Raw genomic sequence first — 26,654 nt, 5'->3', positions numbered from 1 at the left:
ATTTGAATGTAGGTATGTACCCTCTGTTTTAAAGAAGAGCACAGGGATCTAATAAAAATGTGAATACGTCTACAAATTCAGGTTGGAAAGAAATGTTTTCCCCATTTTAAATTTAAAAAAAGTTTTTTAAAGTTAATTTTTATTTCATATTGGAGTATAGTTGATTTACAATGTTGTGTTAGTTTCAGGTGTACAGCAAAGTGATTCAATTTTACATATACATATCTATTCTTTTTCAGATTCTTTTCCCATATAGATTATTATAGAGTATTGAGTAGAGTTCCCTGTGCTATACAGTAGATCCTTATTGATTATCTATTTTATATACAGTAGTATGTATATGTTAATTCCAACCTCCTAATTTATCCCTCCCCCCCATCTTTCTGCTTTGGTAACCATAAGTTTGTTTTCTAAGTCTGTGAGTCTATTTCTTTTTTGTAAATAAGTTCATTTGTATCATTTTTTAGATTCCACATCTAAGTGATATCATATGATACTTGTCTTTGTCTGATTTACGTCACTTAGTATGATAATCTCTAGGTCCTTCCATTTCGCTGCAACTGGCATTATTTTATTCTCTTTAATGGCTGAGTAATATTCCATTGTATATATGTACCGCATCTTCTTTATCCATTCCTTTGTCGATGAACATTTAAGTTGCTTCCATGTCTTGGCTATTGCAAATAGCGCTGCGATGAACATTGGGGTGCACGTATCTTTTTGAATTATGGCTTCCTCCACATATGTGCCCAGGAGTGGGATTGCTGGATTATATGGTAGCTCTATATTTAGTTTTTTTAAGGAAACTCCATACTGTTCTCCATAGTAGCTATGCCAATTTACATTCCTACCAACAATGTAGGAGGGTTCTCTTTTCTCCACACCCTCTCCAGCATTTATTGTTTGTAGACTTTTTGATGATAGCCATTCTGAGTGGTGTGAGGTAATACCTCATTGTAGTTTTGATTTGCATTTCTCTAATAATTAGTGATGTTGAGCGTCTTTTCATATGCCTCTTGGTCATCTGTATGTCTTCTTTGGAGAAATGTCTATTTAGATCTTCTGCCCATTGTTTCATTGGGTTGTTTGTTTTTTGATATTGAGCTGCATGAGCTGCTGTTTGTATATTTTGGAGATTAATCCCTTGTTGATCGCATCGTTCACAAATATTTTCCCCCATTCTGTGGGTTGTCTTTTTGTTGTTTATAGTTTCCTTTGCTGTGCAAAAGCTTTTAAGTTTAATTAGGTCCCATTTGTTTACTTTTGTTTTCATTACTCTAGGAGGTGGATCCAAAAAAGTATTGCTGCAATTTATGTCAAAGAGTGTTCTGCCTATGTTTTTCTCTAAGAATTTTATAGTATCTGGTCTTACATTGAGGTCTTTAATCCATTTTGAGTTTATTTTTGTGTATGGTGTTAGAGAATGTTCTAATTTCATTCTTTTACATGTGGCTGTCCATTTTTCCCAGCACCATTTATTGAAGAGACTGTCTTTTCTCCACTGTATATTCTTGCCTCCTTTGTCATAGATTAATTGGCCATACGTGTATGAGTTTATTTCTGGGCTTTCTATCCTGTTTCATTGATCTATAAGTCTGTCTTTGTGCCAGTACCATACTGCTTTGATTACTATAGCTTTATAGTATAATCTGAAGTCAGGGAGCCTTATTCCCCCAGCTCTTTTTTTTTTTTTTTTCCTCAAGATTGCTTTGGCTATTCAAGGTCTTTTGTATTTCCATACAAATTTTAAGATTTTTTTTGTTCTACATCTGCAAAAAATGCCATTAGTAATTTGATAGGGATTGCATTGAATCTGTAGATTACCTAGGGTCACTTTGACAATATTGATTCTTCCAGTCCATGAACATGGTATATCCTTCCTTCTGTTTGTGTCATCTTCTGTTTCTTTCATCAGCATCTTATAGTTTTTGGAGTACAGGTCTTTTGCCTCCCAGGTTTATTCCTAGGTATTTTATTCTTCCTGATGCAATGGTAAATGGGATTGTTTCCTTAATTTCTCTCTCTGATCTTTCTTGGTTAGTGTATAGAAATGCAACATATTTCTGTGTATTAATTTTGTATCCTGCAACTTTACTGAATTCACTGATGAAGTCTAGTTGTTTTCTGGTACCATCTTTAGGATTTTCTATGTATAGTATTATTTCATCTGCAAACAGTGACAGTTTTACTTCTTCTTTTCCAATTTGGATTCCTTTTATTTCTTTTTCTCCAACTGTAAGTCCACCATAGGAAATTTTAGCCTCTGACATCTACAGCTACAGCAAACAGTAAACACAGCCTAACTCCTAGAATGATAAACATAAAACCTCACAAAAAGGCCTGCTTTCCTCAGTTTCTTTTACCCAGTACACCATTTCTAGCTTTCAATAAAAAGTTATAAGGCATACTAAAAGACAAAAAGTACAGTTTGAAGAGACAGAGCAAGCATCAGAACCAGAGTCATGTATGACATGAATGTTGGAATTATTAGGCTGAAACTTTATAACAACTATGATTAATGTGCTAAGAGCCCTAAAGAAAAAGGTGGGTGACTGCAAGAACAGATGGGTGATGTAATCAGGGAGGTGGAAATTCTAGGAAAGAATCAAAAGGACATACCAGAAATCAAAAACACTGTAGCAGGAATGAAAGATGCCTCTGATGGGCTCCTCAATAGACTGGACACAACTGAAGAAAGAATCAGAGAGCTTGAAGAAACATTAATAGAAACTTCTAAACTGAAATGCAAAGAGAAAAAGGAATGAAAAGAATGGAATGATACCGAACAGAATACTCAAGAACTTTGGGACAGTTACAAAAGGTGTAATATACATACAATGAGACTGTCAGAAAGAAAATAAAGAGAAAGGAACAGATGAAATATTTGAAGCAATAATGACTGGGAATTGTCTAAAATTAGTGATAAGACACCAAACACAGATCCAGAAAGCTCACAAAATACCAAGCAGGATAAAATTAAAAATCTAAACATAGGTACATAATATTGAAATGGCCGACAATCAAAGACAAAGAGAAAAATCTTGAAAGAAACCAGAGTTTAAACACCTTACCTACAGAACAGCAAGGATAGAAATTGCATCAGACTTATTTTCAGAAGCCATGTAAGCAAAAGAGTAGAGTGAAATAATTAATGTGTTGAAAGAAAAATCCACCAGAATAGAATTCTTTATTCAGTGAAATTATCCTTCAAAAGTGAAAGACAAATAAAGATTTTCTCAGACAAACAAAAATTGAGGGAATTTTTTGTCAGGACACCTGCACTGCAAGAAATATTAAAGAAATTCTTCAGAAAGAAGGAAAACGATGCAGGTCAGAAACTTGTATCTACATAAAGAAAGGCAGAGTGTTAGAGAAGGAATATATGAAGGTAAAATAGATCAGAAATTATGAGATTCTTCAAAGGATGAGCTTACATACTTAAATCACTAAATATGCAGAATTGGAGTTTTTCTCAGCAGAGAGTCATGAATAATAATGGTGGGGTTTTCCTTTATTCAAAATGTTATTCCCTTATCAATAATATAGGCCATCCCAGGTAATTCATATATCTGTTCAATAAATAATTGTTGGATATGTACTAAATGCAGGACCGTGGTACTAGGAAAAAGGAAAAAGAAAAAGATAAAATGAACTATTTCTGCCCCAAAGAAGTATACAGTTTACTGAAGATTGAGAAATACAACTTAAAATTTAATAATACAGTAAGATAATAGCTGTAAGTGGCATATACACAAAGTTAAGTGGTACTTCCAGGGAAGCACCTGACTTTATCAAGATATGTCTGGCAAGGTTCATCAGAGGACACAGCATTAAAGCTGAGACTTAAATGGTAAGAGAAGTTTGAAAAGGATGACACCAGTGTGTGCAATGTTATAAAGAAGCATGTTATGTATAGAGAATGCAAAGTGATTTGGTATTATTAGAATTTAGAGTGAGAAGAGTGGGAAGTGAGTATAGAGCAGTGGGCAGGGTCAAATAGTAAAGGTCTTACATGCCTGGCAAAAATGTTGTTTTGTGCTGTGACATATTTTTGTTTTCCTATAAGCAATGCAAGTTCATTGAAGAATACTGAGTTCTAATAAAAAAATACTAAGTAACATATATTGACTGTCACCATATCCCAGGTTCTGTTCTAAATGTTATTATTACTCATTATGTTAATTCATTTAAGCCCCACAACAATCCTCTGTAAGGTACAGCATGGTTAAGTTACTTGCCCAAGGTCGTGCAGCTTAGTGGCAGAGCTGGGCAGGAGTATAACATAATAGCACTTGTGTTTAGAATTATCCCTCTGATAGACATGTAGAAGATGAAGAGGATGGAGATAAACTAGGGCAATGGTCATGGAGATGGGGAGGAAGGGCAAATATTCAGAAAGTAGAACTGACAAAATTGGGTATGCTAGAGCAAGGAGAAGAGAAAGATTTAGGATGACTCTGAGGTTCTTGGACTAGAAAAATAAAAGGAGATGACGACTCCATTCTGAAAATAGGGAATATTGGGGGGAAAGCAGTTTTGAAATTACTTCATTCATTCTTCTATTCATTTATTCATCTCTTCGGTTGTATATTATGGTGTGAGAATGGTATAGAACTTTAATTAGAAAGACTTGTGCTAGAATTAGCTTTCCAAAGTTCAGAGGTTGTGCAAAGAACACCTGGATTCATTCATTCATTCTAAAAATATTGAGAATACTATGGTGAAAAGACGAAATCCTTGATCTCATGGAGCTTACATAGTGGTAGGAGGGTAGAGAGCACGAAACAGATAATAAAGAAGCAGTGGTATTGCTTTGATTCTGGACATGGACAAGATGATTTAGGACAGTGATATATGCCTGAAGAAAACAAATCAGGTTGATAAAGATTTAGCATTTGTTAGGAAATTTAAAGCTAGACCAAAGGATCTACCATCATGAGAACATGGTACATGAGTTATACAAATCCAGAAAATCTGCATCAGGAGGAAAAGAGCTGAGATGACCAAGGTTGAGTGCTTGACAAGAGTTTAAGGGAGCAGAGAATATCAAAACCTCTAAGTTTAAATGTCATACAAAAGATCAGATTTGGGGCCAATGAAAGGAAATGGAGTCAACCGTCAGAAGCAAGTTGTATCTGGAATTGAACAAGAATGGAGTTGATAGGAAAGCAAAGTGAAGTTACTGTAAAATTTCTTTTGGGTCATTAACTGTGTATGGTGAATGGAGCTGTCAAAGAATAGAGATGGGGCATGACATTAAATACAGCAATACATAAACAGTTGTAGAAAGAAGCATAATATAAGTTATTTGCAAGGCATGTAATTGTCAAAGAATTAGTATCTATAACATATTAAGAACTCTTACAAATGAATTTAAAAAGTCAAAGAACCCACTGGGAAAATGAGCAAAGGCTATGAATAGGAATACCACAGAAAATGAGATCAATCTCATTATAACCAAGGAAATGTAAAATAAAACAACAAAATAAAATGTACAATAAAAATGAAAATCAGTGAAGTGAACTGTTATTAAATAGTATTCTCCCCCAACTTACACACACAAGTAGACCAATTTTAGTGATTATAATGATTAAACTATACACACACACACACACACACACACACACACATATATATACATCAACTTGAATAAATGTTGAAAACAATGTGGAAGGTGAAAACAAGTAGAAAAGAATGTGAACAACATTATATCATTTGGGTAAAAATTTTAAATGTGCAAAATTATGCTGCATAATGGGTTTTGATATAACCACATATAATGCAGTATGAAGACAACAACAACAACCACAAATACACACCAGTTTCCAATTACTGGTGCAGACAGAGGAGAGGAAATTAAATGCAGGGGTGAGGGTGGAGGGTGGCGTTCCGTGGTGAGCTTCAAATGTACCTGCTATGTCTCCTTGTAAAAAACTTAGATCTGGAACAAATATGACAAGAGAGTAAGGTTTGAAAAATGTAGCTGGTAATAATATACCATTTCCTATGTGCTGTTTGAAATATTTAATAATCACTTTAAAACATTTGAAGCATAAACTATATGGCATATTAACATTTAATTTCTCTGTGGAATAATTGGGGAAAGCCACTTGTTCAGATATAGCTGTGGGATATGTGTCTGCCCTTGTCCAGTTTGGGTCATATTCTCATTTAGTAGACTTTTTCTGTATCCAATGAAGTTTTAGTCCTTTACCTTATGATTTAAATGTTTACTTCTATACATCAGAATTTCAATATTAATTACAGAAAATTCTCAATTTCTCCACTTTATTTCAAAGTGCCCATAGTAAGTGCAGTGTTTTAAAAACAACTACAGAAGGATATTTACTTACCTGGTAACAGGCAGTTTCTGAAAAATACTGATTACAACACTCTGTAATTTCTCTCATTTGGGTTTTCAGTCTTACTCTCTTCTATGTTGTAATGGGAGATGGAGTTTTTTTTTAACTCTGGTGGAAAAACAACAGTTATCAGTTTGGATAAGTTCTGAAAGAAGGCTAATTCATTGTTCAGAAATTATGAACTTCATGATATTTTATTTCTAAAATTATTTAAACACCTAGTTTCTACTGCAAAGCAGCATCCTAGGATAGAAGTGTTGGTTTGTCCCATCGCCACGTGGACTATACAAGGCTATCCAAGAACACAAGGACGTAGCCTCCTGGAGCATCTCATGAAAGAGATACCATCCTTAAATGAATTAATATGCTTTTGCAAATGATAGGTTGTTAGCTAAGAGCAGATTTTGTTGCAATTTAAATGCCAAATCAAATGCTCCAGTATTAAAAGGCAGTTCATTCTTTCCCTATCTTACTCCCAACGCTCCTAGCAGTAACAGTAATTTTGGAAATTGCTTCCAACATGATTTTGCTCAATTTATTACTAGTAAAGCTTGATTTCTTCTTCTTAGAGACATCACATCCACATCAAGCACGCATGTTTCTGAATAAGCTCAGGGCTTTGGCTAGGGCAACCTGAGCCTTGTTTTCTGCCAGGCACACTGGAATGCACAACTCACAATGGTTTCCAGATATATCAGTTCCCTTCCTGTCTAGGACACTGCGTTGCCACATGACCTTTGCCAAGTCACTTCTTTCTGCTCTCCTGTAACATAAGGTTGTAATTATGATGATCTCCCTCATAGAAATGTGATGAGAAGCTATTCATAACAAAGACTGTAAAAATTGCAAACATGATGAGAGAGGCAGATATTAAACGTATGAAAAATTCTAAATTGAATACCAATTTCCTCCCTGGCTCAATGTGTTCTTAAAATTTATTTGTAAGGACAACAGTAGCAAGAGTGCCTCATTAGGCCCTTCTATTAATGTTATCCACTAAGTCTATTTTTTTCTGATCCCAAATATGACCTTGATTTTTAGATAAATGATCTTTGTGTGTGTGAGGTATCTTTTCATTGTTCTCTCATCAGCCACATGGACTTTCTTTTTTCTTTCCCCTCAAAACTGAGATCATTTCTCTAGTTTTAAACTGGCAATGTGATCTTTTTCAGTGCCAGACACATGACGTGTTCTAGTAGCCGTCTGGACTTGGGGCTGGGATCATATTCCCTTCCATCCCCAATATATGTTCCAAACACTTGTGAGTGTGCTGAAGGACAGAGGCTTAAAGAGGTGAGATGAGGCCAGGCTGGCATCCACTCTGTAGGATTCAGGGACAGAGTCATACTTCAAAGTGGTGTGAGGGAGTGATTGACAATGTACCAGGGCTGCTCATGGTAGGTGGAAGGACAACGGGAAAAAAATAAGCTGCCTTAGTACATTTTTTCAAGTTTCTGTCCATCTTCCATCTGTGGACTCTTTAAGCTGCCTTCATATTTGGATGTGGACATTGAAGTATTGCTGACCAATGCCAGAGTCACAGGAATATCCTGCTGTGCTTTTGATCTTCCCATATGACTAGATTTCCTGAATCATCATGTTACTGCATGTGTGCACATATGTGCACACGTGAATCTTCTGGCACATCTCCCAGAAGAGTTAGTTCTGGGACAAAGGGTCCATTGGTGCTTTCAGAATGCAATATTGATCACTTTGGCTTTCCTTGGCTCAGAGCCAGACACTTTGTCTTTCACTGCACAAGATGGCTGCCAACTCCACAGGCTTGTCTCAATGTGACAGGGCTAGGCAGTGTTTTCTAAAGAGCATAATAATTTTTTAGAAGCTTTGAAAAAAGTTGTTTAAAAACGGAACTCTGTGTGTTGCCAACTATAGGCGGTGCTTGGAGTTTGGCTCTTGTCTTTCAACCCTTATGTTCTGAGGTACATTCTATATTTAGTTACATTATACTTTCTAATATTCAGTCAAGCAGGAAAGTCAATGAGACAGAATAAATCACTAAGTTTTTCTTTTTTTTTCTCTATGGTTTTGCGCAATTTGCTAACTAGGACCGGTCTTAGCCAAATCCATAATTTGTGGTTCAAACTTAATGATAATCAAAGGTCAAATTCACAAAGATAAGGTAAAGAAATCTCTTCCTAACTTTTTCAAAGTGTACCTTTCACGTATAGGATTATGAAAATTATAAAAGCAAATAGTTCAGAAAAGACCTTGATGCCAATTCTTGACCTGTAAAATGATACAAATCATCAGTGATCACTAGAATAGAATATAAATTGATGAATAGCTTCAGGCAGACTTCCTTCACATTAAGAACATGGCTACAAATTTCAGGCCCATTGCAAGCTTCTAGATTATGCAAGAAAGATACACCAGAATCTTATTTTCTCCTTTTTTCCCAAGTACTATGTCTAGCATTTGACCTAAGCAGGAGATAAAAATAGGGAGCATTCTCTCATTTCCAGATTTCCATTCTTTTTTTCAGCCCTGCTGCCTTCCACACACCAAAAATGTGTTGACTGCCTTTTCTCTCCTCTCATAAGAAGGCATATCCGATTAGTCACAAAATACCTGGATGTGAATTTATTTCATGTATAAACCTTTCCTGTATTCCAGAGAAATAATTTCTTTTTTTAAAAAAAAAAGAGGGCATAAGGAAGAAACACTCATAGTAGACTTTTAGCTATCGTGGCTTCTCTGAGAGGGAATGGCTGAGAAGGCTTTCAGTCTTGCCATGATTTTGTTCCAAGAGTAAGACCCTGTCCCTTGCTTCCGTGGTGTGTTATACTTTGTTAGGAGGTGAATCAGCTGTTTTCATTAGCCTCTATTTTATTTGACTCCTGAGAGATGCCACAGAGCAGATCTTTAATCCAGGCCAAAAATGGAATTTAATCTGAATTCCAAACATTCCAGTTGTAATGGAAAGAGCACATGAAGCTTTGGAATCAGGTAGACATGAGTAAGCTTCCTCATTCTGTCACTTACCAGCTGTTGGGGAAGGTATTTAACCTCTTTGAAATTTGTTGCTGATATACAGAGTAAGAAAAATAATAATACTTAGTTAATGGGGTTATTATGAAGTTAAATGAGATAATGGATGTGGAAGGCCTAGCACAGCATTTGACACAGCTGATTCTTTAATAAATTTCCTTCACTGAGCATCCTTTAATGTCAGTAGTCTCTATCAAACTCCGTGGAGCTTATTTCTTTTTTTTTTTTTTCTATATTTTTTTCTGGAGCTTATTTCTTAATGACAAGTAATCCATAAACTCAGCTGTGATACTTTTAAAAAATTATTTTCCATGGTTTTGATATCACCAGTGTCAAATTTAAACTTGCGATGACAGCGCAGCTGTGAACTCTTTGGGTGTCATATCTTTGGAAGTGGGGCAATGTGACAGTCCTGGAGAAAATTGCCATATTTGGCATTTTTGGGGTACACTTAGATTCTTAAATTCCCAGATGGAAAGGGCTGATTGAATCTCTTTCATTTACTCTGAATAGCCCACCTCAAATCCTTTCTTTGAAAGTAGATAGATTATAAATAAATGTGTAATATTATTATTTTTTTTAATTTATTTATTCATTTTATTTAATTTTTTTTTTTGGCTGCATTGCGTCTTTGCTTGCACCCAGGTTTTCTCTAGTTGCTGAGAGTGGGGGCTACTCTTTGTTGCAGTGCGCAGGCTTCTCATTGCGGTGGCTTCTCTTGTTGCAGAGCACAGGCTCTAGGCGCGCGGGCTTCAATAGTTGTGGCACACAGGCTTCAGTAGTTGGGGCTCGCAGGGTCTAGAGCTCAGGCTCAGTAGTTGTGGCGCATGGGCTTAGTTGCTCCGCGGCATGTGGGATCATCCCGGACCAGGGCTCGAACCTGTGTCCCCTGCATTGGTAGGTGGATTCTTAACCACTGCGCCACCAGGGAAGCCCTGTGTAATATTATTATACACATTATATTTCTATCATGTATAAGTGGATCCAATACTCTTTGAGGTTAATAGTAGTATGTTTTCAAACTGTCAGAGAGAAACAAAGAAATTTTAAATTAGAGAGTAAAATGAGTTGAGTTCAATGATAAATCCAGGATGGTCTGTTGACTCAGTAGAATGATGCTTTTTTTTTTTTTCCCCAGAATAATAACAACAGCCTTGAAAGTCTAGACATTAATATTTTGACCCAGGAAATCACCCTCCATGCTCTTGAAGGAACGCAGTGTTTTGCTACAATTGTTCCGCAGTGTGCCTGTTATTGTCTATTAATCCCACACATCTTGATGTCATCCAGGAACACCAAAAGCAGGTTGTAATTAGGAATAGGTCTCAGGTTAATAGAAGCAGCACTATGGTGAATGGACCATCAGAGCCCAATCAAAGATTAAGTAGATTTGCAATTCAAAACTTGGATTTTGGGCCTTTCTCCCTCCAATTTTAAAATCATGTTTGAGTTCTCATCTCAGACAACCATTTCTTCAGCATTATAGTATTCAGACTCCATGCTTGTATAATACAGAACAATGATTTTCTTGTTTTCCTTTCCTTACAAAGGTCTCATAGAGAAGCATGGCAAATAGAAAAATAATGAAAATCCATTGTTCTGAGTTCATCCTCACACTGCCTTACTAGACAAAGCTTTGCATTAAGGTGATTGTATGAAATCTTCACATCCACATGGTTGGGACAAAACTTTCTGTCTTCCTCATTCATTAAGCATTGTCCAGCTAACTCTTTGCCATGGAAAAGTTGGACAGTTGAAAATATTCTGGTCTTGTATAAAACTTGTCATTGTACATCCAACTTACCTGAAAAGGAATTTCAAGGAATTTGTTTTTCATGACTCCATGCCTCATCCCTCTTACATTTTCAGTTGTCACATTAGCAGCTTCCGTAACTGCAGTACTGTTTATTTTTACAAAAGCCAGAGCAATGATCCATTAGTCTCTGATGATGGCACCAAGAGTTGTCTTTCTTCATTCCATAAACATGTATGAAATGCCCTGTGCATACCTTATGCTGTACTTGGAACTTTGGGGAATGCAAAACTAAGTAGAGAATGTGGATCTGCCTCAAGGAGCTTGCCTCAAGAGAAGGCATGACAGTTTCCCTCCATGATGCAGAACTTCAAAGTCAGAGATACCCATCTATTGTCCAGAGTACCATCTACTCCAGAGATCCTAACCTCGGAGCCTATAGGCTAAATTTAACTTACAGACATACTTGTTTTGGCTCACAAAGTATTTACAAAATAAATTTGAACAAGTCATTGATATTTTGAAATGGGAAGATATTACATAAAATTCTGGATTTATGACTGCTTTTGAAAAAAATGGGTAGATATGGCAACACAGGGTTTTCTTTCCTAGTTGGCAATAATTGAGTGGAGTGCCCAGTTTTTCACAGTCCTCATCACTCTGTCACTGTGTTCTCTCAATTTCCATAATTTCTATAGAAAATAGTGGGAAGTTTCTAGGAAGGTGGTAACCTGAATGTATCTTTTTTTTTTTTTTCTGGCCATGCCATGCAGCATGAGGGATCTTGCGGCATGCAGGATCTTAGTTCCCAGACCAGAGATTGAACCTGTGTCCCCCTGCAGTGGAAGCATGGAGTCTTAACCACTGGACCACCAGGGAAGTCCCCCTGAATGTATCTTTTTTTCCCTGTTATTTCAACTTTGTCTAGTCTGCTTTCTGAGCCTCCAGACCACTGAAGCTGATTGGTATATACTCATGTTCCAGTGAAACCCAAACTCTATGGGACACCCAGAGGAGAAATGTTGTATAGGGCTTTTTCTATATGGTCTTGGAGAGCCTGGAGATCTCCAAGATGAAGACTGAGAAACCTGGAAAGCACCTGTTTCTAAGACAGTATGGATCCTTGGAAGAAGTTTGGCATTAGTATCAGTGAATGTGCCTGGTCTTCTGACCTTCAAGAGCTAAGGAGAAGCAAAGCAAAGGTTGAACTCTCATTATACCTGGGATTAGAAGAGAGAGAGGATAGCTGGAAGCAGGAAGGTTTTCATACAGTCCTTCAATAAGAGTCAGCCTCTTGTTTGTAAATTCTGCTTCACCTTCCACAATGCAAGAGCCTATAGACAACTTGAGATAATCCAATAACTAGACAATGAGCTCATAATGAAAAGTGATCAGTTGAGGAGAGCCCAACAATCTACAAAAAGAAGATAGATCATAATGCACAAAACACCCACACAGCTGCTGAAGGAGACAGATGACAATTCGTAAAGATTCAAATGCAGTTCTGAAATACTTCCTGTATGTGAAATCATAATTTCTGAGCTAAGCAATTCAGTAAATGAGTTGATGGAATTGTTGGCTACCACCTAGACTCAAATTAGTGGCCTGAGATGTCAAATAAAAGTAATATCTCAAAGCACAACATAATATTTCACAAATATGGAAAACACACACACACAGAAACTTGGAGGATAGAACAGGAGCCCCACATATGAATGAAGGAAGTTCTCGAAGAAGAAATCACAAAAGGAGGTGAAGCAATGAAATAGATATTAGATTTCCCTCAAGTTCAAATAAAGGTCTAATTCTTCAATTAAAAGGACTGATGAGAAAAGACATAAACGCGATAGGATTTTTAAAAAGAAAAAAAATAGTAATGTGATTAAAATTTCTCACAAAACTGCAGGAATTTAAAAAGAGACATCACAGGTTCATAAAAGATGAAAAACTTATAAAAGAATATTACATAAAACTTTTAACAACAAATTTGAAGTCAGGAAAAGAAGAATTTCCTAACAAAATTATCAAAGAAGACCCAGGAAAACTGCAATGGATCAATTACCACTGAAGAGATTGTCAAAAGATTAAAGACTTACCATTAAAAACAGTACCAGGAACAGATGGATTCATAACTAACTTTTACCTAACCATTTTTTAAAAGTTTTCCACATTCCTTGATGAAAAGATCTGATATAATAAAAGTGTCAACTTTCCAAAAATTATTGTTTAAATTTAAAATAATCTCGGTTTTAATCCTTGCAGAGACTTGGGGAAAATGGATAAAAAGACTTTAAAGTTTATAAGGGAGCAAACATTTTTGAGAATAGCCAAGCAAATTTTGATAAAGGTGAATAGTGAATAGGGACTTGCCTTACTATCAGAATATATTAGTAAACAGTTAAAATTGCATTAGTATGGTTATAGGCATAGGAAGAAACAAATAGATCAATAAAACAAAATAAAGAATCCCAGAAAATACATGATTTGATATATGAAAAGAAGAAAAATACTGAATTATTTAATAAATAGTGCTGGCACAGAAAGCTACCCATCTGAAAAAATAAAACTGAAATCTATTTTATGAAAAAATTAATTCCATATGGATTAAAACCTTAAATAAGTAAAAAAATAATAAAATATTGCAAGAAAATCTAGTACACAACAAGTACAATCAAGGAGCAGAAGAGACTCAGCAGTATAAAAGACTTTTTGATAATACGAAAATTAAACTTTTATTTTTAATTTAAAATTAAAATTTTAATTTAAGCTTTAAATATTTGAATGACAAAATATCATATATCATATGTTTTAATATTAAATATTTTATATTATGCAGAAATATACCCAAAACGTTTATAAAATTTATAAAATTGATTTGGAAAAAATATTTGTAATTCAGAAGATCACCAGATGTTTACTATGACTATGAAAAGTTCTTACTACTTGACAAAAATGGGATGTGAATCTCAATAGCAAAGAATACGAAGAGGCAACCAAATGGCTAACTAATATATGAAGATATTCTTACTTTAATTTGCATTTCCCTAATTCTCTTTATTCCCCATTAAATTGACAAAACTAAAATGTATTGAAACATCTATTGTCACATTCATGGAGACATGGGTTCTCTTATATATTGTACATGAAAATGTGAATATTTTCAGCCTTTATGACCACCAGTCCGGCAAAATATTAAAATTAACAAAACATGTACACTTCTACCCATTAAATCCCACTCTTTAATATCTATCCCATAGAGGGGAAAAGCCATTAATTTCCAGAAATAAATTTTATTTGATTAGATATATTAAAACACAGTTGAGGGCTTCCCTGGTGGCGCAGTGGTTGAGAATCTGCCTGCCAATGCAGGGGACATGGGTTCGAGCCCTGGTCTGGGAAGATCCCACATGCCACGGAGCAACTGGGCCCGTGAGCCACAATTACTGAGCCTGCGCATCTGGAGCCTGTGCTCCGCAACAAGAGAGGCCGCGATGGTGAGAGGCCCGTGCACCGCGATGAGGAGTGGTGCCCACTTGCCGCAACTAGAGAAAGCCCTCGCACAGAAACGAAGACTCAACACAGTCATAAATAAATAAATAAATAAATAAAAGAACATGAATTTCTTAAAAAAAAAAAAAACAAACACAGTTGATACTGACAAAAAATGAGCTAATAAAGTAAATATACCTCAGTATAGAAATAGTAAATTATGGTACAACCACACCTGGAAATATTATGGAGTCATTAAAATGAATGAACTACAGGTCTAGAAGTTAATTTGGAAAGATTTCCAGTAGATATTTCTAAACAAAAAGAAAGATAACATAGCATAAATATGATTCTATTTTTAGAAAACAATGATAAGGTTTTATATCTATGTATACATATACGATGATAAGATTATATGTATATAACTATATCTATCATATATTATATACACATAATCTTATCATTGCACATCCTTCTATATATAATACGTTTATATATGGAAGTATGCGACCATAAAGAAAATGTGAATGGTACAATACAAAGTTATTAGCATGCTGTGGAAGAGTTATTTAATCATTATGTCCCCCTTGTTTCTCCCAATTACCTCCTTATGTTTCCCAACATTTCCTAACTATCTTTGGAGTTAGGTTGGGGCCACATGGCAATCTTGACCAATGGACCGAGAGGAAAAATGAGACAGTTCAGAAATGATGTGTTTCCTGCATTTCTCTCTTCCCTTGCCTTGGAAAACTTGGAGACTACATGTTCCAGATGGCATAGCTACAAGTCTGAGGAAGACTGCCAATCTACATTAAACTTTGCATGAGGAAAATTAAACTTATTTTGTTAAGCCTTAGAGATTTTGGCATTTTTCTCTTATGGTAGCTACATTAATTATCTTAATCCAGTGATTAATATTTTGAAATGAGATGTTGCTGAAATTAAAAATCTAAAATATATGCTTCATATTAGTGTGAAGCCGGCAGTGAGAAAATTGACATCAGAGGAAAGAAAGATAGAAATTGATGTTATACAGTGTCCCACCCCCACCCCCAAGAAAAAGAAAATGAAAAGGTAAAATTATCACTCATGGTAACTTGGGCATTAGGCCAGACCTCATGCATAGCAGAAGAGATTAGAAAAGACAACAATTAGTAGTGAATATTGGCTACTGCTAATTGATTTTGTCAGAATCTTATAAGAAAGTGATGAACTCAAAAAAAAAAATAGGCCAATTTTCAAGCAGAAGTTAGAAGGATTACAGAGATGAGAAATTTGGGATCATGCAAGGTTGGAAAAACTGGTTGCTTATCAACCTCAAAAAGTGTAAGATAGTAACAAAAAAAAAAATTAAGGTCCTTGTTGGCATAAGTGATCACATTCAGATTTCTCACTTTTAAGCCTGAAAGTCTTTAGGTGGCTATTATTAAGTTGAGAAAGACAAGCATAGAGATAAGAAAGCAAAGACATAAAGCAGATCTGAAAACTATGCCTCAATAAGATTTATAGTGTGGTTACTGGCACATGAAACTGAGCAAGTGGATGAGGAGCCTACTACATTTTTTAAGTGTTAAGCCAACCAAGATTTTAAGGAACTACATTGCCAAAGAAACCAGTAGCTTAGACCAACTGTGAGATTTTGATCAAGATATGGAGGCTTCTACTTACCATCAAAAAAAAATTACCATCCCACATAAGACAACTAAGAAACCAAGAAAATATATTAAAAATTGATTTTCAAGACATTAGGCATGAGATAATGACGAAAAATGATCTTTGAGAAATGGGAGACAGAGTAGGTGAGTCCTACAATTATTCCAGCTTAAAGCCCAGAAAAAGTTTCCAATCAGGGCACAGATGAAGGAGTACAGGTGGAGCATGGCAGTCTCCCTGAGTTGAAAAGACAGAGATGTGAGCCTGGGTAGTAAAAACGTGGCTAGATTTTGCAGGCAGAGTACTAGAGAGAAGAGAGCTGCACAAAGAGAAAATTCTGGACATCTGTAGAGGGTTCTTCTCAAGTATTCAGCTAACTAATGATCAACACATGCATGTAATGAAATACCCAAGATTGAGTGAAAAGGCACCTGAAAGGATTAGAGGGAAAATCCTGTGAGCAAGAGTGAAAAAAATTCATAATGTATAGAGCTTTGATTAGAGTACTCAGAAGGATTTTGTCTCAAGATAAGGAAAAATTAGTCCCTGACTCAACAGCACTATGTCTAACAAAGCTTTAAGCAAGATCCAAAGGATTAAACTGCTCCCAAATAATTTAACAATGTCTCAGAATAAAGCTCAAATATATTTATAGGAAAACAAACATATGAAAAACTCCCTAGCCATCAACAAAGTGAAATTCACAATGTCTGGCATGCAATCAAAAATTATCAAGCATGCAACCAATAATGGCTGATAATATGGGAAAAAGATCAATTAATCAAAATCAAATCATAAATGATACAGATGACAGAATTAATAGGCAAGGATATTGAAACAATTATAGGAAAAGAATCGGAAAATATATATGTATATAAATGAGTCACTTTGCTCTACAGCAGAAACTAACACAACATTGTAAATCAACTATACTCCAATAAAATTTAATTTAAAAAAACATTGTAAATCCACTATACTTCAATAAAAAATAAATTAATTTAAAAAACAATTATAAGTACATTCTATATGTTCAAGAAGCTAGAGAAAAGCTTGAATATGTAAATCAGAAACATGGAAGATATAAAAGAGAACCAAGCTGAACTTCTTAAAATGAAAATTACAATGCCAAAGATGAAAAATACACTGGACAGGATTAATGGTAGATTAGATATTGCAGAGGAAAGGATTAGCGAATTAGAAGACATAGCAATAGAAATAATTCAAAATGAATCACAGAGAGGAAAAAAAGTTATTGAAAAAAGGATGAACAGAGCTTCATTTAGTTGTGGTATAATTTTAAGCAACCTAATATACACGTGATTCTAGTCCCCAAAGAGAGGAGGGGAGGGACAGAAATTTTTTAAAGGAAATAATGCTAGGGCTTCCCTGGCGGCGCAGTGGTTGAGAATCTGCCTGCCAATGCAGGGTACACGGGTTCGAGCCCTGGTCTGGGAAGATCCCACATGCCGCGGAGCAACTAGGCCCATGAGCCTCAGCTACTGAGCCTGCGTGTCTGGAGCCTGTGCTCCGCAACAGGAGAGGCCGCGATAGTGAGAGGCCCGCGCACCGCGATGAAGAGTGGCCCCCGCTTGCCGCAACTAGAGAAAGCCCTCGCACAGAAACGAAGACCCAACACAGCCAAAAATAAATTAATAAATTAATTAATTAAAAAAAAAGAAAAAGAAATAATGCTAAAAATAATGGTCAAAACAATTACAAATTTGATAAAAATTATGAGAGCAGGAGTGATTATATTAATATAAGGCGAATGATACTTTAAGGTAAGAAATATTAGAGATAAAGAAAGACAATTCATAATGTTAAAAGGTGCTAGAACAATTGAAAATCTATACGTGTGTGTATGGTGGGGGGATAACTTCCATCCATATACATATTAAAATCACACAAATTGATCATAAACCTAAGTGTAATACCTAAAACTATAAAACACTCGATAAAAGCAATGCATGGAATCTTTGTGACCTTCAGTTAGGAAAAGATTTATTAGATATAACATCAAAAGCATGATCCAGGAGCTTCCCTGGCGGTCCAGTGGTTAAGACTCCATGCTCCCAATGCAGGGGGCACGGGTTCCATCCCTGGTCAGGAAACTAAGATCCTGCATGCTGTACAGTGCAGCAAAAATTAAAAAAAAAAAAAAAAATTAAAGAAGACAAAACAAAAGCATGACCCACAAAAGAAAAAATTGGAAAATTGGACCATCAAAATTAAGAATTTCTGCTCTTTGAAAGATACTACTATGAGAAGACAAGCCTCTGGCTGAGTGAAAATGATTAAAAATCACATATCTGATAAAGGATTTATATCCAGAATATAGAAGGAACTCTCCAAATTCAATAAGAAAAGAAACAGCCCAATCAAAAAAGGCCAAAGTGTATAAATGACACTTCACCAAAGGAGAGATGCTGATGGCAAATAAGTACACAAAAAGAAGCTCAAAGTCATTGGCCATTTTTGAAATATAAGTCCAAACCACAAGAAGATCATGTTACACACCTATCAGAAAGTTTGAAATTAAAAAGACTGACCATACTAAGTGTTGTGGAAGTGGAGAAATTGAAACTCTCATGTACTGCTGGTGGAAGTGTAAAATGGTGCAATTACTTTGGATAACAGCTTGGTGGGATTTTGAAACTTAAAAATACAGCAACCATATGACTTAGTTGTTCTACGCTTAGGTTTTTAAGCAAGACAAATAAATTTATATTCCCATAAAAAGACTTGTTCTTGAGTGTCATAGCAGCTGTATTGGTAATATTCGAAAACTAGAAACAACCCAAATATCTATTAACAGGGGAATATGATGAAATACTACTCAGTAATAAAAAGGAATGAGATGTTCATGCCTGCTGTACAGCATGCATGAATATCGAAATAATCATGCTGAGTAAAAGAAAACAGACCAAAAAAAGAAAAGCACGCACTATATATAAAGTCCATGTATATAAAATTTTAGAAAATGAAATGATCTAGAAAGCAGATCAGTTATCGCCTAAGGATGAGGGAGGCAGAAAGGGGAGGTGGAGAAGAATTCTAAGGGGCTTGAGGAAATTTTTATATGTGATGGATATGTTTATTGTCTGAATATGATGATTTCTCAATGTAAACATATGCCAAAACCTATCAAATTATATTTTAAATATGGGCAACTTATATATCAATTATACCACAATAAATCTGTTAAAAAACCAGGCAATTAGGGCCTCAAACTTCTGCAAGCAGAAAGTAGACTGAGAAAGGTATATAGTTCCAAGGACGGTATATTCCCTAAATGACTTTTTCAGGTGTATGGGAAAACAAAGGTTATTGAGAACAGTGGACAGAGAAGATTCAGAGAGCAGAACTGGGGGCTGACCAAGGTGCTGTCCCACACACACATCCCCATGCCAGCTAGGAGGCCTTCATATCGCCTGGCCAGAGGACTTCAGAACTTCTGAGGACCAGTGACCGCTGTGTATCTTCCATTCTTCCCTTTCAAAATGGGGGCTGTTCACTGTTCCAACATTATTTATTAACATCTTGAGCAGCAGGGTTGGGGTATGAAGATGACTTGGGTATTTAGTTCAAAGTTCTCCAGTCTTGATGGAGATACTAATTTACATCCTGGACTCTGAGATGGAGGCAGCACCTGAATAGGACTTTTGTTGTCTCTTTTGAGAAGACATTGACTGTGGAAAGGAAGGAGAAAACGGGCTATTTGTCACAATGACAGTGCCCACTACATACTCCATGAGCTGCCTTGATTTTGCAGCCTGTTTTACAGTTTAGCTGGGGCTTTGTGACTAATTCAGCTAATGGTCTGTCAGTAGAATTTGTGTGTCACCTGCAGGCCAAAATAGTTAAAAACTCTTTTCTTGTATAGGGATCTTGAAGGTCATATGTTCCAGATGATATAGTTACAAATTGGAAGAGGACCACCTTACCTTCATCAGATTTGAAATAAGTGACAAATTTTTATTGTGTTAAGTCACTGGGATTTCAGTAGTGAATACCTTTTAGATTATTGGGGGGGGGGGTGAGAAGGGGACAGAGGAAAGTGGAGGGAGACGTCAAGAAAAAGAGGAAAATAATTAAGAATATCACTTTAAAATGTATAAATGTAATCAATTTATTAATTTCTATAAATATACATATATTTACATAAATCAAATGTCCTTTGAAAATAATGGGGCTATAGAAATATTATAGAGAAATATCCCAAATATTTCTACACATATAACTGCTTGCCACTGTGCACTATAGTAAATATATTATTGTTTATTATATTGTAGATAATGTATTGTATACCAATGCTACAGAAACTTTGGACAATTGAGAGAAAAAAATTCCTAAACCAATACTCTTGTTAAAGTAACTTTGAAAGTTTCTATGCATTCTTTTCCAATCTTTATTCATCTGTACATACATTTCACCTAGAGTAATAACAATGTAATGACACTTGTAATTTATTCACTTTATATTATATTACCACTTTTAGTAGTTGTAATAATATTTCACAGTGTGTATGTCAGCATTTAATTATTTTTTTTCCCAATTTTGGATAGCTCTAATGTTTTCAAACTTTTGCTATTGTGAATATCTTCCTGCACATAACTTTTCCCTCATAATTTTTTTCTCTAGGCTAGATTCCAAGAAATGTGTTTACTAGGTCGTTTTATATCTTAACTTCCTAGACTCTGTCACCCCACCACTTTACTCACCATCTTTTTTAATCAAATACATGAAGGCTGACTACCACTTTGACCTATCTACCCTCTCTGTTTCCCAGCTTCAACTTGAACTCCAAACTATTTAGCATTTTGGCACATCTGGCACCCACTTTCCTTTTTTACATCCTCTATCTGAAAGCATGGAACAAGCTTTTTTTTTTTTTTTAACTATTTAAACTATCCACCATTTAAAGAAAAATGTATCACTTCCTTTAAGAAGACATACTATATGTAATCAACTAAAATATATAGAATTTAAAAGAAATTTATATTCCACTGAGGAAAGGAGAGGTGAGAAATAGATTTATCAAGTGGAGAGTAAGTTAGTTTACTCAGGAAGTTTTCATGAAGAAAATAACCTTGAGTTGTGGCTTAACATATATTCTGGACCTAACATATTGAGAAAAATAAAATAAGCAACCAAGTGTACATTTGTTTGTTTCCCAGATCTTTCCTTTCTATTTACTCTGTTTGGGACTCAGCAAAGTTGATGAAGAGATGTTGGTTACAGAGTGAATTGGAACCCAAGTCAGTGCAGAGAGTCAGATTGTCCAGAATCACATTCCTGACTGTAACACTCACTAGTTATGGGAAGCTGGGCAATTACCTAATTTCTCTAAGCCCTAGTTTCCTCATCTACAAACTGGGAATAACTATATTTACTCCATATGGTTGTAGTAAGAAGTGTTTACATCTGTAAATTGCCAGGCCTAATAGATAGGCAAGCAACAACAGGAACAGTATCAAACTCCTTTCCTGGTGTAATGTGGGCTGCATATAAAAAATAAAAATGGTTGATGAATGTCATTGGTTATCAGATTTATCATTCACTATGAAGAATCTCTGAATGAATTACATTAGATCAATTACATTAGATAAATAAAGCATATCTCACCAGTTCATTCTAGGTATTAACAAAGTCACCAGCTTCCACCAACAGTATCTTTGGGGAAATGCTTGACTTTTGCTTGGTGACTACATGAAAAGTATAAACAGGTGAAAGGGACCACTTCTGGTCTACAGAGTAGTTGAATTCATGGTTATTTTGTATTTCTTTGAACAAAAGGGAAAATAATGACATACATTTTCTAAGAGTTTAAAAAATCACATGAACAAAGAAAATGATGTCAAGAGTAACCACCACAAATCACTTCTTAATCACAAGATGCCAATTAAATAGTCATTAATGATTCACTTTGGGCCCTTGATTTTACCTTCTTAAAGATTTCTAGCTAGTGTGAAAATGACCAAAGTATTGAAAAACTGCCCAGCAACTGGGGGGCCTGTCACTTCGACATTAGGAATGTCAAGGGCTCACAGCAGAGTCTGGATCTCATCCAGGTTCAGTGTCACTGCAATGGGAACCTGACCGGTAGGAAAAGTGTGTTGTTCTCCTACCTCTGTGGATCTCTACCGTGGTTGGTGGAACAGCTGCCAGGAGCTAACTCTGTGTGTCAGATCTTCATCCTGTTGCCTGCAAGGCAACAGGTAGCACCTTACCTGCAGAACTGAACAGATGGACTTCTCTCGGCAAACTTCCAGACTGTAGCCTCCTACTCTGGCTTAAGGCTGAGAACCGACCCTACCGATTTATTTTCAGATTTCGCGAATGAGAATGAAATTCAAAACACTTTTTAAATTGGATTTGATACACACGAATATGTTCAGTTTTAGTCCCAGGGGAAAACCCAAAGCTTGATAGGTTTTGATGCGCAATAACACCATTCTCCTTTCGAACGCTGATTTCTCTGGCCTCTCCTATAAGCACTGCATGCCTTATCCCTGCCACAGAAATTCCATCCAGGCAGGATTGTGAATCTTATATATTTTGCCTCCCATCAGCAGCCCAGGAAAATAAACAGCTAAACTAAACCTCACTGTAAGTTGGTTTCTCCTGAGCCATGTAAATATAACAATACATATTTTTACCTAGATGTAGTAAATACATAAATATACAAAGGCTTCTAACCTCCTTGTGCCGCTTCCAGAAGCTGAGTAAATGTTTTCCTGGGATCCGTTTTAGGAGTATGTTGTTTTCAGAGATGTCTTATGCTGACCTGTGTTAGTGATGCTTACCTTTCACCTTGTAAGCTATTTCAGTGTTGTGGCATCATTTTAAGGAAAAAGAAACCAAAATTAAAACACCAAAGGGTTTTAATTTTTTTCCCTCTTTTCTCATGTTTCTACTTCTCCACGTCCCACCTACACTAGTATTAAGCTGATTTCCTCCCGAACCCTTGTGAGTGTCTGTCTTCATTCTAAGTTTTCCCCTCCCCTCTGCCGGATGGCTCCTTGGTATTGACAAAGTCTGTGTTCAAGCCTTCTCTGCCCTCCTTGGTTTGCTTGTTTGTATTTTCCCTGCCTGAGGCTGGACTGACTGTAGGGCTTTCCACAGAAGAGGTAGGAGTTTGGATAAGCCAGCAGTTTAAGCAGGTTTTATGACCAGCCAGTGTAATAAAATGCATTCAGGGGTCACACGAGAAACTTTAATCAGCACCAGGGGTCACTGGATAGCACTTCTAGACGGGGGAGACAGAAATGAGGAACAGAGACTCAAAAGAGAGGACGAAGAGTTGGGGGAGGGGGCTAGGGATCGAAGGGTTCTCAAGTTATCAGAAATAACTTTTTAAAAAAAATCAATGTGTTTTGCAATCAGAAATGGTAAGAAGAGACATAATTGCCCAGCGGAAACTAGGGATCTGCTGCAAATTTAGATGAGAATTTTACCCAAAGACTTAATTTTTTTCCCTTGTGCAGTTTGCATGAAAGTTTGGCCTTATGATTGGTCTCGGGATGGATATCAGATATCTCACCCTGAAGGGAGAAACATTCCCACCAAATCCTTCTCCCCTTAAAGGAAAAAAAATTTCTGCATCCAATAATCAGAGCCTGGGCAGACAAATTGGCACCACTTTTTTTTGCTCTCCAGCCTCCCTTTTATTTTCTGCTAGAAGTTAAGACTGCAGACTTGAGTCACAATTCACAAATATTTGGTAGTATTATGTTGCAAGGAACTGGGGCAAAAAAAAAAAAAACCCAGAAGAAGGTAATTCTTAAAAGCTTTGCTTTCACTCATGCAAACAAACTTTATGCTTCTCAATAAATCTCCTGTTTTGTAAGTGGCCGTTAAAATAACAGATCATTTGATTAAAATTCTGTTTTCACAACAGTCATTTGGAGTTTTGGGGAACCTCCAAATGTGGTCTTGGCCATGATGTCATTAGCATTTTATTAATGCATTCAAAAGGTTAAAAGCTCTTACTTTTTATAGGGTTTTTAAAAGCAAACATTTGATTGTCTCTTGCATAAACTGACTCTGAACCCATTAAAATGTGACAACTTCAGAACCGACCCGATTTAAGGGTAAAAAATTGATCAAGGATTTGCCACATTTTTAATTGCTTTGAATGAGGTGGAAACTGAACTGAGGCCAATATGTTGGAATGGAAAGAATTAAATCCAGTCCAACACCTTTCGATATAATAATGATATCTTTTAAATTAGGGTTTTTCCCTTTTAGAGTTGAATGATTCTTTATGGCACAAAAATAGTTCATAGTTTGAAAGGCTTATTTTTTCCTCTTTTAGTCCAGTCACAATGCAGTTTGTCATTAGAAATAAGATGGAAATATTTTTTTAAAAATATGTTTCAGGTGGTCTAGCCTAAAAAAAAAAAAAAAAAAAAAAAAAAAAAAAAAGCTCAGGGCGGCAACTGTAAATCTACCTTTGTTGTTTATTTGGATGAAAAAGCACGTGTGTCTGTGCAGATTTGAAATGATGTTACCAAAAGTTTAGGCTCTTACTTGTAAATTAGGCACTTTTGGGAATTAGGTAATAAACCCACAATAAAATAATAAAACCAGTGGTCCTGAAGCCATTTATTGTTATTTTCCATTTTGTCTCATTCTCATCACATATATTTTTAGGTTGGGATACCCCATTTTATTGAATGACATTTTGCATACAAAAAAGAAAATTCCTGCTCCCCCAACTTCTCCTCCAAATGAAAATGTCCATTCTTATTATTTCCTACTTTTACATCACTGATTGTGAAGAGTTTTCAACTTACCTTTATTGTTTTATTCCTTTATTTTTTAGTGACTGATCACATTTCTCACTCTAGTACATTCTGTTTTTCCAGAGTACATTAGGTCTTTATTTTTTTCCTCCTTCACAAATGAACTACTGAAAAACCATCTCCCTGGGCCTTTCTTTTTTAATTGCTTCTGTGTTCTGAGGCATTGGGGGAGCTACATAACAAGCAGAAGTAGATCAGTAGATAAGCTTGCATAACACGCACTTAATTATACAAACAAGTCTTTCTGGAGAAAGTCTTCTGACAATTACCTCCCGAAATAAATATACCTCAGTGACTGTCAATAGTAATAAAACCCGCACAATCATTTCTTAAAGCTTTTATTGTTTGCCTGTAATTAGCATGTTGATGTGATTAAAGCTACATTTGACTTTTGATAAACCCCAGACTCCTATAGATAACATTTCCAGCGGTTCGAAGCTGCTTTCATTAGAAGCGATATTTATCTGATTTGTAACCAATCAATTGGAAATAAAACTTTCCTGTGGCATGCCGTTAAAACGGCCTGCAGCAGCCCTGGTTTCCCGAAGCCCCTCTCCTCGTCTATGTCCTTGAGTGAGATGGATTCCATATGGTTAGGCGCAGGAGAACGGCAGGGATTGAAAAGGTAGGGAATGCGGCTCTAAGCAGAGCCCCTCCAGACGTCCTGCCTTATTTCTACTCGCCGCTATTCGAAGGCACGGGTAACTGCTGTAACCAATTTTCTTGAAAAATACACTTTTGTGTGGCAGCAGAAAAGCCTGCAGAACTGGGGTTTGTTAAGGGCATTTTGCGATGTTTACTCTGCTTCTGTATTTTTAAGTTCATGTTGGATTCTTTTATCAGACCCCTTCAATTCTGATCTTAATTTTGTCCTTTTTGCCCTCCCCCCAAATTATTTCTCCCTCTGTTTCTGTAATATTATTCTCATTTTATATCTCCTTTCTTCCTTTCTTTCTGATTTTTTGTCTTTGTGTTTGTTTTCTATAACATTTGACTTGCAACCAGTTTAAATTTCCTTGTTCAAAATTACAAAGCACTACATTTTGAAGTTTTGAAAAATAGACAAATAATGACTTTCAACGGTTTATCTGACCCAGCAAACATGCTGAATACTTTCTAAATGTTCATAAGCGACAGAGGAACACGGAGCTAATAGTATCTATACATTATCACTGCAGTGACGTTACAGCCTCCATCTCAGTTTCTGTATAATTTCTCCTCTGCATTAAACTACTAGTCTATTTATTCTTGTTCTCAATAGGAAGAAGAAAGAAAAAGAAAAAGAAAGAAAGAAAGAAAGAAAAGAAAGAAAGAAAGAAAGAAAGAAAGAAAGAAAGAAAGAAAGGGAGAAAGGGAGAAAGAAAGCGCACCTTCAGAATCTATATATTTATTTAAAGCATTTCTTCCCTCTTATCCTTCACATTCCCCAAACATTTCATACTTTTAGAAATGTAATAGAGAAAGGAAAATATTTTCTAAAATGGAGCCGGTGTTGACATGCAAACTTTTATGGATTTCCAGTCATGGCTCATTAAAATCTGTCTTTAAATATATGGTAAACATGTGCATAAATGCTATATA

General features: G+C 35.8%; 1 protein-coding gene across 1 annotated transcript in view; it reads right to left on the bottom strand.

Annotated features, from left to right (window-relative positions):
- Positions 1 to 6,390: 6,390 nt before the first annotated feature.
- The window catches only part of GORAB (golgin, RAB6 interacting), a 71,738-nt gene continuing 51,474 nt past the window's right edge, over positions 6,391 to 26,654 (bottom strand). Inside the window, exon 5 of the mRNA XM_059903479.1 lies at positions 6,391 to 6,470. Within this exon, the coding sequence (XP_059759462.1) occupies position 6,470 (1 nt within the window). The 3' untranslated portion in view covers positions 6,391 to 6,469. The remainder of the gene's footprint in view (positions 6,471 to 26,654) is intronic.

Source organism: Balaenoptera ricei, chromosome 1 (genome assembly GCF_028023285.1).
Source record: "Balaenoptera ricei isolate mBalRic1 chromosome 1, mBalRic1.hap2, whole genome shotgun sequence".
NCBI classification, from domain to species: Eukaryota; Metazoa; Chordata; class Mammalia; order Artiodactyla; family Balaenopteridae; genus Balaenoptera; species Balaenoptera ricei.
The sequence above is the reverse complement of the archived record's forward strand: the minus strand, read 5'-3'. Positions and strand labels throughout refer to the sequence as shown.